Here is a 16388-nt window from a genome sequence, read left to right as displayed (position 1 = left end):
TCTCAAAGATCCGACTTCTCTTAAGTCTCGATGAAATGCTTACACGTAAAGTAGTCCATTTTCTATCAAGAACTGTAAGTACGTTAAGAGTAACCAGCTGCGATTAGGGGTTTTAACTTGAAAAAACTTCACCGGCGCTGTCTCCTGCTTTGAAGCGGATTAGGCTTTTAGTGTTTGCGTGTTGGTTTACATGAACTAAATGCTTCTATGATGATGTGTACACCAGGCCAGGCCGTTAACGCAACACTGTGATTTGGAGGATACTTCGCTTAGACGTAAAAGGCAATATTTGGAATGTCACATGGATTCAATACGCAGGGCGGCAGGGCATGATAGACCCGGGTTGCTTCCGTCTCTTAATCAATAGCATACAACCTGTCGAGGTTTATCACTCTACCACGCAATTCGATGGTCTTATCGCATTCCACGGTTGCAATTTTGTTCGAAAGTGGTTTAACGCAGGTGAAGCATCGAGGGCATAGCTGGTTGCCGGTGGAACATCAGTGTTATTTCCGGTACGGAATACTTATAAGTGATTCGGTTCTTGGGCGCCAACACAACGGGTGATTTCAATTCCATCCTGGTGTAACAACAATCAGCATAGACACAAAGAAATATTACAAACGGAATATAGCCAGGGCTAACATACGGGCTCTCCAGATGGTTCAAAGCTCTCGACCAACCGGCTTTCGTAAATCAAATTCGGATTACCGACGGCATCGAACGCTGGTTTCGCATCTTTGTCGACATACCAAGACATGATGTTCTGAGAGAATATCTCATATCCACTAGGAGACGTTTTCGCCTTGCTCCTCTTGGTTTCAACGCTGCTTCGCACGTAATCCAAATATACCGGGTTACCAGGCATGATCATGTTATCAGCGGCAAGGACGGTCCCAGCTGCAACCATGCCGAGTTGCTCACAGAGTTTCAAATCAGTGGTATAGGCAGGCTTGAAATGGTCGAGGAACATGAGTTCGATTGTGATAATCTCGCCGGTGGTGCATAATTTATGCAGCAAAACGTCGCTACTCCCGACCAAGACCTTAACAAAGTCTCGCAAGCCGGCAAGATCAAGCAGCATATTGGCGACGGCAGCATATTCAGGACTCTTCTCCAAGGTGTAGTACTTCTTGCCGCCCACACGACGCAGAGCATCCCCAAACAGAATGGCAGAGTACCCGACATAAGACCCAAGCTCGATCATCACCTGTGGTTTAACCTCCTCGATGAGGCTGGTAACAATTTTCCCCTTGCGTTGGCCTACATTCATCAAGTATGCTTTTTTCTTGCCAAACTCATCAATCGCCCCCAGAACCTTCTCTGGACAGCCTCTTAATTCCTCAAGATTTGGCCGGCTATAGACATAGTGGAGCAATTCGATCTCGCGTCGGTCGTCCTATAATAACGCGCTGTTAGCTTGCCTTCAGGTGCCTCTCGTCAAAAAGTCACGAGCAAAGCCTACAGGTCTCCTTTGCCTCGAGTCTCGAGGAAGGTAATACTCCTCACTAGGGGGTCCGTTTTCCATCATTGTTTGTTGATGGAATAATGTGGCTGAATGAAGGGGAACGGAAGACTGAGTTCTCCTGGGAGTTTGCCGACGCGAGAAATACCAAACCAGATAAGGTACTATATCTACTCCGCCAACATAACAAACTTTTGTCGGACGCCCACGGAATCATTAGTTATGTGCGCATAGTTCAGGGAATCTGAAAGGAGAATGTGACTATGGAGGAGGGGAAAACACCCCCCTCCCCAGCAGGATGCGCGTCAGCCGAGAGCCCCAGCTTATTATAAATGCAGCCGCATCTGCAGCAATGTAAGATAATTTCCACATAGAAGGATGCTAATACGGATAAGAAAGTCAAAAATGGAGACGGGACAAGAAGCCACCCTTGAAAGGGCGCCAGGGACCAGCCAGCTATTGCTAGGTTCAAGGAGAGCATCCAACGGGTTGAATTCCCTTGCCAACATCCTGGCTGTCCGACGGAAAGATGCATCTTGCCTCCGAGATGCGCTACCAGCGGGACTAGGGCGTCAAAAACATCTACGTGCTGCGACGGAGAATGGAACTTCTTCCCCGGTGTCAACATGTTGTCCCGAGATGCTCTGCACGTTCAGGGTTGGTGCGGACTATGGAGGACAAGCGGCCGCCATATGCGCTCCATCGAGCCGCATCCCATGGGGTTTGCCACCTTTTTGATCTACGCGGAATCCATACGAGGTTCAGCACCCCCCGCACAGCACAAGGAACCTTCTGCTCAGCAAGGATTCCCGCGAAAATCTTAAAGATCTAGAGGCGCACAGATTCCGAGAATTCGGCTAGTTGTGACGAGAGGCGCATGAGGCCATTCTTACCGGCTCGATTCTCTCCAACAAGGTCAAATGCTCGAACACGACGGAGTGGCCCTGCAGCTAACCGGTCATTTGTCAAACATGGGTAAGCGACGGCGGCTACTTTTTAAGTCGCCAGCCGCTTGGTTGGTAAGGGTTGTGCTGAAGCTAAACCTTCCACGGACAAAGCCGTGCAATGGTCAACGCTCCGCTGGTGCGCGATAACCCTAGCAATCGTCGTGTTGAGGGGTATCGATCGGTAAAACCCCGATTCCGAATCTCGAGATCGAAGCGTTCGTTTCGTCAACGTGATGCTCGAAATCAGAGACATTAACAGAAGGGGCAAAGCTTGTGTCGGGACGAAAACCCTGCAAGAGTTAACCAACTCGGCGATTCTTGACCTGATGGTTAACGACGCCTCGCATTGATGTCCCGTGGCCGTCTCCAGGTCCTAAAGAGGACGATGAAGCTCTCTTTTCTTGTGTGAGGGGCAGCTCGTTGTCGTCCTTGCGAGAGAAACATGAGGAGCCACGCGTAAGAGGTAAATCCGGTCGACGATCCCAGCTTCCTCCGAATCGGCCAGGGGGGATGAACGCTGGTCCACCAAGTTTCTCTCGGGCCAAGCCTTTGCTGCCACCCTTCATCGGTTTTTCGAGCTGCGAACGGAGCCTCTGTGCGAATTTCGGAACTTCGGGAAACTTGCGCCTTCAAAAACTGTGTCCAGAGATAATTAAAAATGTATTTAACCCTTCAACAGTTTTAACCTTGTTTCCCGCAATCTGGTGCATGAAGATACACAGGCCGGATGGCTAGTCCATGGCTGGTCCTGGTTCCGTTCGTCCCCATTACTGGACATCTTCGGCGGGCTTACTGGAGAATAGTCTTTTCTGCCATACACCTAGCCGGCCTTCGTGTCCGTGCTGATGTCTCTACTGCTTTGCTAGTAGGGAGATCAAGAGGATTGAGCAGATTGGGAAACCTCTCGAGTGCAATTTTCACACCCGACCGTTTTCCGCAGGTGTCGGCTCACATGAGGATTATTCGAAGCTGCTTCTCGGCCATGCGCAGTTTTGCTTTATCTTCTACCGGAACCCGTTGAAAATTTACATCAACCCACCCACCTAATACCACTAACTACACTCCGTATAACTATCGAATCCTATTATTCATCACTGTGTGTGCTTGTCGCTGATGCTCATGCCTCTGCCTCTGCCTCTGGCCCCCTTGAACACGTTGGTTAAAATCTGACTAATCAAAGGGTTCCACAACTACGGAGTAGTTAGTTATGGCTTAAGACATGAAGATTTTTTACACGTAGCAGCAACACGAAGGGTAAATTGAGCGGATTGGTTCAAAGCCGTGAATGATGTCGCTTTGCTGAGCATGATGTGGTAGAGATCCGGTGGGCTGAGCAAAGGAAAAGGGTGCTAGATGGTTAAGTATGCACAGACACTCCAGATTGCTGTCAAGTAGCGCCGAAAGAGGAAATGGATAGGGCGCGCCCTGATCAGTCTCACCCGAGATACCTGGTGGCGACTCTGAACGCACGTCCCATCCCTCAAGCAAGCAACCACCGGGAAGAGCTACACGTCTGGAGGGCTCTCGCTGTGTTGGATGTTCAGCATATGTAGCCTGCTGATAGATGAAGATGTCCAATGAATCACAGCAGCATATTCCCAAGCGCACGGGCCTCGACGTGCTCTCGGGCGCCGAATTTACCGAAATCCAGGAGTCGATGGGTAATATGAATCCATCCGACTCCATGTCCTTTGACCTTAACTCCATCTTCCCATATTCCGAGGCATCGTCAACGCACAGTACGGAGGCGATTCTGTACGACACGGACCAATCCGTCCATCAGCATGTCTTCTCCAATCCTACCATAGGTTATGAACAGCCTCAGGAGCCCGAGTCAATAGGCAAATTGTCAAACTGGTCTAAGGATGCGGTGGAAGTTCTAAAGAAATGGCTTAAACAGAACTGCCGCCATCCTTATCCGACAAAGCAGGAAAAAGCGGAGTTGGCTGAGCAAACCGAGCTGACTGTCACTCAAGTGTCAACCTGGTTTGCAAACGCTCGCAGACGGGGTAGACATGCGTCTGCAGACCGGTGCCTGACGTCCACGTCTCTCAGCTGCCCCGATAAACCCCGCAAAGTTTCGGACGAGCAATGGCCGTCTTTCAGTCCACTTGACCGATGGAGAAACTCGCCTCCAGAAGTCGAAGCTGCATCCTTAGAAGCTATTAGGAGTGCAGTGGCTCGCAGTGGAACGAGCTACCTGCCCACCGGAGACTTACAGCACCAATCACCGCCGGAGGATAATGATGCTCGATCCCTGGTATCTTCCAAAGCGTCCGGATCAGCTGTATCAAGTAGCTCCAGATCATCCGCCTACAGCTTCGACTCTAACCATTCTCATGGATCTTTCGGTCGCTTTTACCTGGAGAAAGTCCCTCGGCGCCGTCATAGACGGCAAACAAGACCTGCTTCTACCCTACCTACGCCCTCAACAAAAAGGTCAGTGGGCAAAAGACCGTATCAATGTACGTTCTGTACGGACACATTTCGCACGAAGCATGACTGGACGCGGCATGAAAATACATTGCACTTATCCCTGGAGACCTTCACCTGTGCCCCGTTCGGTTCGACCTACAACGATCCGTCAGGCGGTACCAGGATGTGTACCTTCTGTGACTGCCCCCAACCATCGGAAAGCCATATCGAGTCCCATCGGTTTAGCCTATGCCAGCAGAAACCTGTCGCGTTGCGAACGTTTTACCGCAAGGACCATTTGGTCCAGCATTTGCGCCTGGTGCATGGCGTCAACAATCTTATACCGTCGATGGACACCTGGAAGTCCCAAGTGACAAATATCAATTCGCGATGCGGGTTCTGCGGCGAAACATTCACGTTATGGTCTGAAAGAAATGACCATATTGCCCGGCACTTCCGGAAAGGGGCACTAATGAAGGACTGGCGAGGCTGTCGAGGCCTCGATCCATCTGTGGCTTTAGCAGTGGGAAATGCGATGCCGCCTTATTTGATTGGTATTGAGTGCACCGGGATAGAGCCCTTCAGCGCTTCTTGGTTAGCTGCCAAAGACGCTCGGGGAGCAGAACCAACGGACCAGCGCACATCAACGGCATCCAAGCCAACGCCGTTTGAATATCTCACCGCACGCCTTACTGGATTCGTAAATGGGATCCAGGCCGCAGGGGGCACTGTCAGTGATGAATTGCTACAAAAGGAGGCCCGCTGTATCATGTACGGAGACGACGACCCGTGGAATCAAACGGCAGCAGATAACCCTGAATGGCTGAAGCTATTCAAAGAGGGAATGGGACTTTGTGCGGCATCAGGTCCACCACAGTCCCTTGGCAGTGAAGACTACAGCTTTTGTCTCCCATGGTCAGCCGGCCAATGGGAGCCGTTTAATGCCACTACCAATCCAATTTCTCAAGATTCTTCAGAACCGATGTTGAACGAATGGATGAGTTGGGCATGGCATAGCCCAGAGTGCCTCGTCGAATATAGACAAAGTAATATGGCGGCGGGCTCCTCTAGGCCGACTGGGAAAAAAGGGAGTTAGACTCTCCGGCGACATTTTGGGCTGGTCAAATATGTTGATTTATTCCAATTATGGAGTCAACTTGATCAATATGGTATTTCAGCCAAAACTATCTATTTACAGTCTGCGTGTGCTACTTGTGATGCGACTCACCTATCACTTACATCTAATCCATATCCATTACTCTCCATCCACGCATCGTCGCCAAACTTGGTTAGGTAGTTCCTAAGGTTATCTGCCAACACCAGCACGATCGTTTTGTCTTCGACGTTGAACTCTGGGTGGATCTCAAGAAACTGGCGCAAACCTGCGAAAGCTGCACCAGATGAACCGCCGCAGAGTATCCCCTCCTGGCTCACCAGTTGTCTCGCCATCTGGAACGATTCTTTGTCCGTTGTCTTGACCCAAAGATCGGGAGCCGCCTGGTCGAGCACTCCAGGCACAAAATCATACCCAATTCCTTCGATTTTATACTCGCTTTTCTTCCCATTTAGGGCTGCTGGCTGGGCAAGGACGGATCCAACAGGGTCCACCCCAACGACAAACACGCCTCGATTCTTCTTTTTGAATGCCCTTGCCATGCCAGTGATAGTGCCCCCTGTTCCGGCTCCCGCGACCACAGCATTCACCTTTCCTTGTGTCTGGTGCCATATCTCTTCTGCGGTTCCAAATTCATGGGCACGGGGATTTTCCGGGTTGTTGTATTGATCTAAGATCCACGAATTTGGTATCTCTTCTTTTAACCGTTTGGCAACACTTAGTATAGACTCTGGATGTTCAATTGGGACACCGGCCGGCGTGCGTACGACTCTGGCGCCTAGTGCATGGAGGATCTGTTCTTTCTCCAATGACATCTTCTCTGAGAGGGTGATGATGCATTTATAACCTTTTATCGCTGCCATAAGGGCTATCGCTATGCCACTTCACCAAATGTCAATAGACTGTGTGATACTTTTTGCAGTATATTGGGATTCACGCACGTATTTCCACTTGACGCTTCTATCAGCGTGTCACCCGGTTTAATCAACCCATCCTGCTCAGCTTGTTCCACCATGCGCTTTGCAATACGGTCCTTGACCGATCCTCCAGCATTGAAGTATTCGAGTTTTGCGCATACCTTGGCTTTGATTCCGAATGAAGCAGGGAGACGGTTTAATCGTACAAGCGGTGTGGCGCCGATGTGCTCTGTGATAGATTCACTGAGGGGCTGGCCGAGATATTGGGTCATGGCTGTTGATTCCTGAATGTTGCCAGGCATTCATAGAGGAAGCAAATAACAATATAGAAGTACTGTAAATGTTTATCTCGAGAGAAGTGAAAGTCACCTAACTAGGTAAATCGAAGAAAACCATGTGCGGCTGGTCTAACACCCACCTACATCTGAATATGGGTGAATCCAACTACCGTGCTGCCCAAAATTTGTAAGATCGCGCCCTTTATATTACTCTATTTTGTAAGTGATGTGATGTGATGTGATGTGATCTGATCTCTGCCAAGCTTCTCCCGCGCCCATTTCCTACCCGAACCGGATATGCAAAAGGCGTCTCTCCGAAGGCTCTCGCCACCCACTGGGCCGGCGAAGCTCCCGAGACCCAGCCTCATCGCCGGAACGCTTTCTCTGTCTAGATCAATTGAGCCGTTGTCCTGGAAATTCGCCACTCCCAACACCATATAAAGATGGGATGTACGAGTAACTGTGAATTTATTATGTGAGGTGAAACATTTGGACAAGTTTAGAAGAGCGTCAATGGCTGGATCTGAAAGTATTCAGTGCCCTCATGGGCAAACACGCCTCATCAAACACTTTGAGACACGGTATGTTATTCACCCTATATGTCTTAGTTTACATACAATCTCGACTAATATAGACGTTTAGGGCAGTAGAGAATCATGGCGACGGATGGTCTCTCCTCTGGGACACAGATAATAGTGATCTCTGGGATAGAGGTAAACCATCGCCCGCATTGATCGACCTCATCGAGGAGAGGCGCGATCTCTTCAGCCCCTTTACAATAGACGGGAAGAGAAAGAAAGCCCTAGTACCGGTATTTTCCACACTCATGGCTATGCACCACTCATGTTCAGGTCAAAATTAAGTGTGTGGCTGTAGGGCTGTGGGAAAGGCTACGACGTCGTAATGCTCGCCCTGCACGGTTACGACGTGTATGGCCTTGAAGTCTCTGCGACGGGGGTATCCGTTGCACAAGAGTATGCGAAGAATGAACTTGCAAACCCTCAGTCGTATAACTTTGGGTCTTCATGGGAAGAGTGGCAGGAGGCCGGTGAAGTAACCATTATCCATGCAGACTTTTTCAAGTCGGGCTGGGAAGGTATGATCAAATTTGATGTTATCTATGACTATACGGTGGGTTCTCTAGTTAGTCTGGTTTGAGAGTTTACTTTGAGGGGCCCGATATTGATATGTGCAGTTCCTGTGTGCCCTCCACCCAAGCATGCGAAGGCAGTGGGCTTCGCGGATGGTCGATCTTTTATCTCCAACCGGTCAAGTTGTGTGCCTCGAGTTCCCCCTTTGGAAGGATCCAAGTCTACCAGGGCCACCATGGGGATTGACTGGCGTGCATTGGAACTTGATGGTGGACGGAGGTGACGGTATTGTTGGTGAAGCTGGAGCCGCTCAGGGGGATAAGAAGGGGGCGTTTTCGCGGGCGCTATATATAAAGCCGACGCGGTCATATGAGAATGGAAGGGGAACGGATATGTTAAGTGTGTATATTAAAAAGTCGTAATTCGGTATAGAGAGCCGTTTATCTGAAGTCAAGATCTTAAGAGCGTTAACGCTATGCACGTAAAGCTATGACTTGACATAATAGCATCTGTACACACCCCATCCTTGGTGTTTCGCCTCTTTCAGTGCTGATCGCCCGTCACTATCACATATATCAACCTCAACGCCGAATTCCAGGAGTACCCGCGCACAATTAACGTGTCTGCCCCGAACGGCATAATGCAAAGCCGTCCAGCCATGGAAACCGGGTTTGTTAACATCAGCTCCAAAGACTACTAACTCTCGCGCGATATCCACATATCCGTATCGACAGGCAAGATGCAACGGCGTCCATGCGTGGGCAGTGATTGCATCAACCTCCGCACCAGCCCTTAGCAAGACATGTGCTGCGTCCAGGTTGCCATGACGAGTTGCGACATGTAAAGCAGTCTCGCCGGCCGCGTCGTATTGGTTGACAGGTGCCCCAGCATCTAATAACCTCCGTACCATTGCCTTCTCATGAGAGCCTGAAATTCCCGCAGCTCTGTGCAAGTGGTAATGGGCCCTACGGCGGATCTCGAGGGCAAGCTGTCGGTCCGCATACGGGAGGAAAAAGGAAGCTAGCGGTCGAGAGACGAGCCGCAGGGATAAGAGCTCTGCTTTGCCGCAGAACTGCCGCAGAGTTTAGCAAAGTATAGACATAAACGTGTCGTTTTATTTACTTTTGGCCTGGGGGGAGCACAAACCGCAGCAAGCTCGTGGAGAATATCAAGGGGCAGATCTATCAGAGATGTCATGCTTGATAAGGTGCGATCGAAGCCATATCGATGTCAATCTCCAGTGCCAGCTTGCCGGCTCTTATACTGCCTGTCCTGGCTGGTGATCTAGCGGAGATCATGTCTCGTAGTTGCGCCCTAACATTTTACCTTTTAGGATGCTCGTCTTATCATCCATCAATCTCTTGCAGTCGCACAGCTTAGGGTATCCATGTCAAACAGCTGAGCAATAATAGTTGAAGAATTCAATGGCTAGTTGTGATCAATCCCAGGGGCATTTACACCATATTTTGGCAACATGAATGGCTTCTAAAGATTGATCCAGCTTTGTGATGTAACTAAACGCGCGCACATACACACACACACCCTTGCAATTCTTCATTCACGCCATTGGCCTCGCTTGTCGATGTTAACTTTGAATAATGACCATCAGCCTACCTTTCCATCGCCTTCTCTCAAGAGGATACCAAAAATAATGAAGCTTGTAGGTATGTTAGGCAGCCGGATAGCTAGCCCGGAGGATGTCCATTCCATGGCGCTCGTCCTTAAGGCCTTCGTATCACCCTTACCCAGGAGACACAATTCCATCCTGGTTGGCCTTGTCGGATAGGCGTATTGCGTAGAGTTTCCACTAAGCAAGTATTGCTTAGACTGACTGTTGGGTTCAGGACAGGATGGGATTTCCTAACAGCTCTGAACCCATTCCACAGTGCACAATCTCATTCCCATCCTGTTCTTTGCAGACTGTTAGTATGGTATCTCCATTTTGGTGTCACAAGATCCATAAAAACAGCCAGCAGGCCTTTTTAGAAAAGATTTGTTTTAATGTCCTCCCATGTAGCAAAGAACGTATGCTGGTAGACAAGCACTCATCCTGCAGCTAATTTGTAGGAAGCTCAACAGTATAGATGAATTATATGTATATAGATTCAATCTTTATAAATTTGTAGCTTAATTGCTTACCTTCTCTGTTAGGATCCAAGTGATTGACCCCAAACAAACATAGGTCTCAACATCTCATATGTGTCATATCTGCTGCAATCCGTAGGGCTCCGGCGGCCCAGCTGTAACTCTCAGCTAGCTCGTCACATATAACTAGTTATAAGTTGTTGGGTGGGGTCATATGTGTTAGCTATGTAGACTCTGGCGACACCAAACCTGAATTGTGAGAGAGCAGCATGTTTCCATCGCACTGCTCCGGCTGCATGTTGCGCTCTGTGATCCATCTCAACAACAGCAGGTTGTTCGTTCATCGCCGTGAGGTAGTTATGCCAAGCAGCGACACGGGCCGCCGAGAGCTGACGCAGACCACCAAACCTCCCCCCGGCTCAGCCTTGTAAACAAACCCACCCTTGCTGCTGCGGCGAGCAGCCTTCGTATTGCTATTTGTTAGTTGTATGCCATCCATCTTCTTTGCACCGGCTCAAAGAGACCCGACCATGATGCTGGCATGACCTCCTGCACTTCTTCCTTTTTCTGTCTATTGTTCTTCTGATACTCCGTACAGCAGTGCTCAAACCTTCGTTTGCCAAGCGCTTTTGTAAATTTTTGGGATCCCTGAGAGGAGCTTGACACGCCGATCGCTCTCCGTGCATTTGCGGAAGATCTATCACGGGGATTTCAGAGTTGACTGAGGGGATCCGGAGGCAAACCGATCTGGAAACAGAGACAACAACACGAAGTGACCGGAAACTGGTTGGATCAACGTGACCTCTTTCATCCCGAGAAGAATGAGATTGCCTCATATCAATACCTCTCGGACAAAAAACATCATTCATGCCTTCCAGGCCTTCATTATATTCCTGGCATGGGCGATGACCATCGCCGTCTTCACAAGGGATGGGAAAACTGACGGCCGCACCGCGTGGTATTTCGCGTTGGTACGTTGAACTCGTTTATTTATCGACCCAGCAACCTTTTCCCAAAGAACTTTTCCACCCGAGAACGCTGTTACTAATCTGTTTTCTTCGTTGATCAAAGTGTTGGTTTTCGATTCCCGGGTTGATATATCTGACCGCTGTTCCGATATGGCCTCGAGCTCGCCGTTTCGGTAATCCCTACGCCTTCGCGACCGTCGATGGCCTCTATACCTTCTTGTGGTTCACCGCCTGGGTCGCGATTGCAACATATGTGGGGAGCGGGAAGGCAGCGGGATCGAATGACGAGGACAACAAGAAAGATGGAAAGACAGGATGCGATGCATTTGCATATGGGAGCCCGGCGAAATGCACGCTGAGCACTGGGACGGCTGTCCTCGGTGCTTTTGTTTTGTAAGCGTTCCCCCCAAAGCGAGCGAGATCTACCGGCTTGCCTTGGATTTTATATCGGGCCAATTTACTGATTATCATCGACACAAGTCTCCTTTTCATTATTACGAGCTTCATGTCAATAAAGGACGTGATGGACTACCGTCGTACCGGCATGATGCCATATGATGGATCTGACCCCACATTCGCCGCTCAATCGAAGGCCGCATTCTCTTCTAACCCCCACGAGCTCGATGAGGAAGATGGAGATACAGAATTTAGAACCGGTCGTCCTGGGGGATCGCATTTGGGCACTCATGACGACGGGGATGAGTATGCTCTTCTGCAACAACATGAGATCGAAGACACCAGTCCCCACCGCCCGCCTCCGTCTGCCTATGATCCGACAGCCCCCACAGACACTGGGCCTCGACGTTCCCCAGCTCCAATGGGTAGCGGCATAATGCATGACTACGACACAAGTTATGGAGGCCCATATGGCCATACATCCCAGCCATCCGCCGACTATGGGAGTGGACAGGACAATCGATGAGTCGAGAAAAGCAGACGCCCCTGCTGTCTGGTGCTGCTTGTTAAGTTTCACAAATAGGCAAAGATCCTCGTTCAACATTTTCCTCTTCCTAAAACCTTTAGGAATTCATCAGTTGGGCACTGTACTTTGTTTTGTACTTCTGTTCTTAGGGGCATTTGTTTTACATTGGGCAAGTTGGTCTTTGATCGCACCTTTGGTTCTTTCAATTGGAATGTGTTAATGTTTTTCCTACACCTTTCTTGAATGTCTTAAAAGTTGCTCATGGCTGTTTAGTATCATATTGTCGCGTTGAGGAAATCATGTGGCTTGGTAACACTTCAAGAGGTGCAGTTCTGACTTAATTTATTGCTCAATTCCAATTGTGCATTTTTATGCCATATACCCATGAGGAAAAATGGAAGCGAAGGCGTTCTTATCTGATACCCATGGAACTGGTGGTCATTTCTTATATCCCTTTTACGGGCAAACAATCACCAACCATTCGCTTGAATGAATGTGGCATTTCAACAAAGGCTCGCGCTCGCCCCAAAGATGCTCATAGAAGCCGGGGTGTATAAACTTGTCACATTTGATATCAATTACACATGTTGCGACTGATTTATCAAGTTCAAAGTACTAATTTATCTGGAAGCAGGTGAAGATGTCCCTCACAGCCCTCCAAAACTGTCCCTGTCGCAGGTGTTTCGAGCTAAATAGGTAATCAACCACCAGAGAAAAGGAACACTAATTCCACATCAGATCTGAAGAAAAACAAGTCCACAGGACAAGTTACAGCTATCTTCCCGCACAAGCCATTAAATTTCCGCTCCAATTGGATCCTCTACCGTTCGCCCCGAGTCCCGTCTACAGCCCACATTCTTAGAAGATCGCACACGACGCATCGCTGTGAGGACCTCAGATATGAAAAAGTCGGTATCATTTTTTAAAAAATTTATATGGCATAGGAGAAAAACGAATATAAAAGCCACATATAAACTTCAACAATCACTTTGAAATAACGAACAATAAAAAGCCCTCTTGCCTCAAACCCAATTTCAACTACAACTCGAATGAAGAAAAGCAACCCGGGTAAACACGAAAGTCATCGACAACGAGGCCACTCAATTCTACCGTCCACTCTTAATACCAAAGCTCATCTGGCACACTGGATTCTTCATCTTCACCCTCGAAAAGGTCCTCGGGGCAACTTTCCTTCTCATTGGAGTCCATTTCTCCCTCATCCCTGCCCTCCTGGCTCTGCATGTCCTTCGTAAATATGAACTTCCTCCTACGGTTGGGTTCCGCCACAACCTGGATCTCCCCCGACTCGAGCATCTTTCCGAAAATACCAGCATACCCAGCGATGGCCGGCCCTTCCTGGGGAACAACATCTTGATAACTACCTGCAAAATCGCGGTAGACCCGGCGCCGTCCCGGCTTGCATGCTGGCGGAGGTGCTTCGCCCGTCAACTCATATATAAGCAAGGGGTCCAAGTCTGGAAGGATGACCGGCTTGGAGGGCATGCACTTCTTTGGGCGATTGAGGGAAATCTTGGGTGCTGATTGTTCAGGGAAAAAGCATTTGAGCCTTTTCTGTGGAGATGGCGAGTCGAGCAGAGCAGACTGGGCTGTGAATCTGTTCTTCTGATTGGTTTCTGGCCAATCGGTCGATTCTTCGTCCTCTTCGTGAGCCCGTTTGCGGAGTCTGGACGGCGATGGTGTAGCTGGTTCAGCGGGCTGAGTCGGTTTCTCGCAGTTTTCAGCGGCAGACGCAGGTGTGCTTCTGTCTTTACCATCGTCGGTGCGATTTTCAGCCTCGGTCTGGCCGTTTTCGACATTCTCACCACTTTCAATTTCCTGCTCTAGGTCAGTCGGCTTGGTCGGTTTGGCACTTTTGTTGTTTGCATCATCTTCTCTTTTCGAGAAGCTCTGGTCTGATGTTTCTCCCATCGCTGGAGTCGTCGATGGTCCGGCCCCGATAGTTTTTGCCTGCTCTTGCGGCGCCATGCTTATCAGCGGGATGACGACGTTGGCCACCAACACATCGTTAACATCATCAACGGTACAGCCATGCTCTTCAGCAAACTGCTGGTAAGGAAAACTCTGAGAGATGGAACTGGCGAGGTCGAAGAAAAATTGCGCGTCAAAGTGAGATGACAGGGAAACGGCTGGGCTCGATGGCTGGTTGATACCTGTGTCGTTATCGCCTGTAGGAGTACGGTGGTCAACTTTGGGCGAGTCTGCCGTGCTCTGGCTCTTGGATTCTTTATCTCTATTCGAGCTAGGTGGTTCGATCATAGCTATTTTTAAGATATCAGTCTCCAGGTCATCGTTCATACCATCCTGTACCTTACAGACAAAGCAAGATGGGGAATAGAATGAAACCTCACGTTCGAGCTCCAATTTCGCTGGTTTTACATGAATATTGCCGTCATCCGTAGGCTCGTATCCGGAGGAGGCAGAAGAAATACCCTCATCTTCGGGAGCACACTCATCAGAAGAACTATCCGTGATGTAGATAAAATAGTCCTCTGTGAAGTGTTCTGTCTCGCGTGGTGCCATGTCAATAGATCTGAAGGAATTGAAAACAGGTATGTAGAAATATGTATGGATGCTTTGACTGAAGAAAGAAGAGCAAAGTTTGAGGAGGAATATAGATATCGGAGCTCAGATGGATATTCACGAAGCTGACTGAAGTGGCGTAGAGAAAGCTATCAAGAACTGGCAGGTGGAAAAAGTAGGTCCCTCCATGGCCAAGAATTTTTTTGGAGAGGATAGTACAAAATGGCAGAATGGCTAATTGGAATGACTCAGGGGAAGCCGGGAACAATGGAGAGAATAGAAAGCTTTTGATTATTCAAAGATGTCTTCTTTCAGCTTAATGATGGCTGAAATGCCAATGTAGAATGAACCTGGTGGTGGATGGGCCATAATTGTCAATGGAGGACAATGCCAGAGTATGCAAGAGGTGTGTACACACCGACACAAGAATGCAATGATTGTTGAAGGGCACTTTCTAGGCATATAAGCATTCAGGTCTCCAGATTCATCACATAGGAATGGGCTTAATGAAAAACTGTCGAGTCATTTAGATTCTGATTAAGTGATGATGATAGCTGGATGTGTTAATAACACAGCCCTTTGTACGATTGTTCATCCAAAGATGAACAACAGGAATATCCCACAGAGAATCAGAGATACGTGTGGGCTTTTCCGAGAAGCCTTGCATGAGAAATCCTGAGGATACCCAATTAGTGGAAGGGGTTGTTCCTTGCAAAATCGGGAAAGCCGTGTGATGTTCACACGGTAGACCTCGTGTAATATGAATAACGGAGAATGGCTTTGCTAGGATAGTAGGAAATTGAAGTAGACTTCCACAGAATGCTACTTTGAATCAAGCTGATGGCTTGATGGAAAAGAAATGAATTGTGTGATTTGGGAACTTATGTATGCACCCCGTCCCATACAGACATACCCTCCCGTGATCATGCAATCCCACTCATCTGGCAGACGATGTACGGACCGCTGCACCAGGGGGCACAGACTAGCATCATGATTCCGGAGGCCATCAACGGATGCTCCTAGGCTTTTGCTTGTGCTGTCCCAATCGATATATTCTAGATTTCCAAGAAGGAGGACAAGTGTTTTGTTTCGAAATTGAGAGGCATCTCCATCCCGTTTACCGTCCCATTTGAAGCCTCGAAAGCCGCAAGCCTCGTATCATCCGCTCAGGCTGGCCAGCCTATGCTCTCGAGAGATTTACGTGCTCTGGTCTGGACGTTGGGATGGCGGTCCTACACTTCGAGGACGTCCAATCATCGGTCGCTTGCACGGAATACCGCCAAGCCCAATGCTGATTGGTAAAATGTTACGTCATCGTGCTCCGTACCTGCCTTAAACTGTTTTTTGCTCTGTTTGGCCAACAAGGAAGCTTTGACCAATCATTTCCCAACATAACGAAGTGCTCAGAGAAAGAGCGATCCAGACCACACAAATCAGAGAAAAACAACATCCAAAAATAAAAGCAGAGCCCCGAAAGTGGAAGGAGCACACACACACTACTCTCCAGCGGTGCCTCGAGGAAGCAGGAACGGTTGAGATATAGTAGTTACGGAGGAGTAAAGTTAGTTGCCTACATACGTGTTATGTAATATCCCACATGTCGGCAAATTTATTGTCTCTCTCAACTTGCGCATTTCCCGCGAAA

At 48.9% G+C, this 16388-nt stretch overlaps 10 protein-coding genes across 10 annotated transcripts; 5 read left to right on the top strand and 5 right to left on the bottom strand.

Annotated features, from left to right (window-relative positions):
* Nucleotides 1–463: 463 nt before the first annotated feature.
* On the bottom strand, nucleotides 464–1531 carry CIMG_06092 (O-methyltransferase; the record flags this gene model as incomplete). Its single annotated transcript, XM_001242195.2, has 3 exons — nucleotides 464–580; nucleotides 650–1399; nucleotides 1466–1531. The coding sequence occupies 3 exons, from the start codon at nucleotides 1529–1531 to the stop codon at nucleotides 527–529; spliced, it is 870 nt and encodes a 289-aa protein (XP_001242196.2). The 3' UTR covers nucleotides 464–526.
* A 339-nt stretch (nucleotides 1532–1870) lies between these two features.
* CIMG_06091 (uncharacterized protein) lies at nucleotides 1871–2203 on the top strand (the record flags this gene model as incomplete). Its single annotated transcript, XM_001242194.1, has 1 exon — nucleotides 1871–2203. The coding sequence occupies one exon, from the start codon at nucleotides 1871–1873 to the stop codon at nucleotides 2201–2203; it is 333 nt and encodes a 110-aa protein (XP_001242195.1).
* A 539-nt stretch (nucleotides 2204–2742) lies between these two features.
* On the bottom strand, nucleotides 2743–3190 carry CIMG_06090 (uncharacterized protein; the record flags this gene model as incomplete). The annotated part of the gene is made up of 2 exons (XM_001242193.2): nucleotides 2743–3048; nucleotides 3131–3190. 2 exons carry the CDS (start codon nucleotides 3188–3190, stop codon nucleotides 2743–2745), a joined length of 366 nt encoding a protein of 121 aa, XP_001242194.2.
* Nucleotides 3191–3982: 792 nt separating this feature from the next.
* On the top strand, nucleotides 3983–5923 carry CIMG_06089 (uncharacterized protein; the record flags this gene model as incomplete). The annotated part of the gene is made up of 1 exon (XM_001242192.2): nucleotides 3983–5923. The coding sequence occupies one exon, from the start codon at nucleotides 3983–3985 to the stop codon at nucleotides 5921–5923; it is 1941 nt and encodes a 646-aa protein (XP_001242193.2).
* A 14-nt stretch (nucleotides 5924–5937) lies between these two features.
* Nucleotides 5938–7310, bottom strand: CIMG_06088 (cystathionine beta-synthase). Its single transcript, XM_001242191.2, has 2 exons — nucleotides 6883–7310; nucleotides 5938–6823 (listed from the first exon to the last, which is right to left on the bottom strand). The coding sequence occupies exons 1-2, from the start codon at nucleotides 7158–7160 to the stop codon at nucleotides 6052–6054; spliced, it is 1050 nt and encodes a 349-aa protein (XP_001242192.2). The 5' UTR covers nucleotides 7161–7310; the 3' UTR covers nucleotides 5938–6051.
* A 225-nt stretch (nucleotides 7311–7535) lies between these two features.
* Nucleotides 7536–8683, top strand: CIMG_06087 (thiol methyltransferase). The gene is made up of 4 exons (XM_001242190.2): nucleotides 7536–7717; nucleotides 7779–7947; nucleotides 8013–8267; nucleotides 8332–8683. Exons 1-4 carry the CDS (start codon nucleotides 7650–7652, stop codon nucleotides 8647–8649), a joined length of 810 nt encoding a protein of 269 aa, XP_001242191.2. The 5' UTR covers nucleotides 7536–7649; the 3' UTR covers nucleotides 8650–8683.
* Nucleotides 8684–8714: 31 nt separating this feature from the next.
* CIMG_06086 (uncharacterized protein) lies at nucleotides 8715–9424 on the bottom strand (the record flags this gene model as incomplete). Its single annotated transcript, XM_001242189.2, has 2 exons — nucleotides 8715–9299; nucleotides 9374–9424. The coding sequence occupies 2 exons, from the start codon at nucleotides 9422–9424 to the stop codon at nucleotides 8715–8717; spliced, it is 636 nt and encodes a 211-aa protein (XP_001242190.2).
* Nucleotides 9425–10785: 1361 nt separating this feature from the next.
* CIMG_06085 (uncharacterized protein) lies at nucleotides 10786–12953 on the top strand. Its single transcript, XM_001242188.2, has 3 exons — nucleotides 10786–11283; nucleotides 11384–11673; nucleotides 11761–12953. The coding sequence occupies exons 1-3, from the start codon at nucleotides 11134–11136 to the stop codon at nucleotides 12200–12202; spliced, it is 882 nt and encodes a 293-aa protein (XP_001242189.1). The 5' UTR covers nucleotides 10786–11133; the 3' UTR covers nucleotides 12203–12953.
* Nucleotides 12954–13321: 368 nt separating this feature from the next.
* Nucleotides 13322–14743, bottom strand: CIMG_06084 (uncharacterized protein; the record flags this gene model as incomplete). Its single annotated transcript, XM_001242187.2, has 1 exon — nucleotides 13322–14743. The coding sequence occupies one exon, from the start codon at nucleotides 14741–14743 to the stop codon at nucleotides 13322–13324; it is 1422 nt and encodes a 473-aa protein (XP_001242188.2).
* Nucleotides 14744–15140: 397 nt separating this feature from the next.
* CIMG_11670 (uncharacterized protein) lies at nucleotides 15141–16045 on the top strand (the record flags this gene model as incomplete). Its single annotated transcript, XM_012358642.1, has 5 exons — nucleotides 15141–15149; nucleotides 15298–15324; nucleotides 15437–15498; nucleotides 15601–15628; nucleotides 15803–16045. 5 exons carry the CDS (start codon nucleotides 15141–15143, stop codon nucleotides 16043–16045), a joined length of 369 nt encoding a protein of 122 aa, XP_012214065.1.
* Between the last annotated feature and the right edge of the window lie 343 nt (nucleotides 16046–16388).

Source organism: Coccidioides immitis (genome assembly GCF_000149335.2).
Source record: "Coccidioides immitis RS genomic scaffold supercont3.2, whole genome shotgun sequence".
Taxonomy (NCBI): domain Eukaryota; kingdom Fungi; phylum Ascomycota; class Eurotiomycetes; order Onygenales; family Onygenaceae; genus Coccidioides; species Coccidioides immitis.
This window is presented reverse-complemented; position numbering and strand designations above follow the sequence as displayed.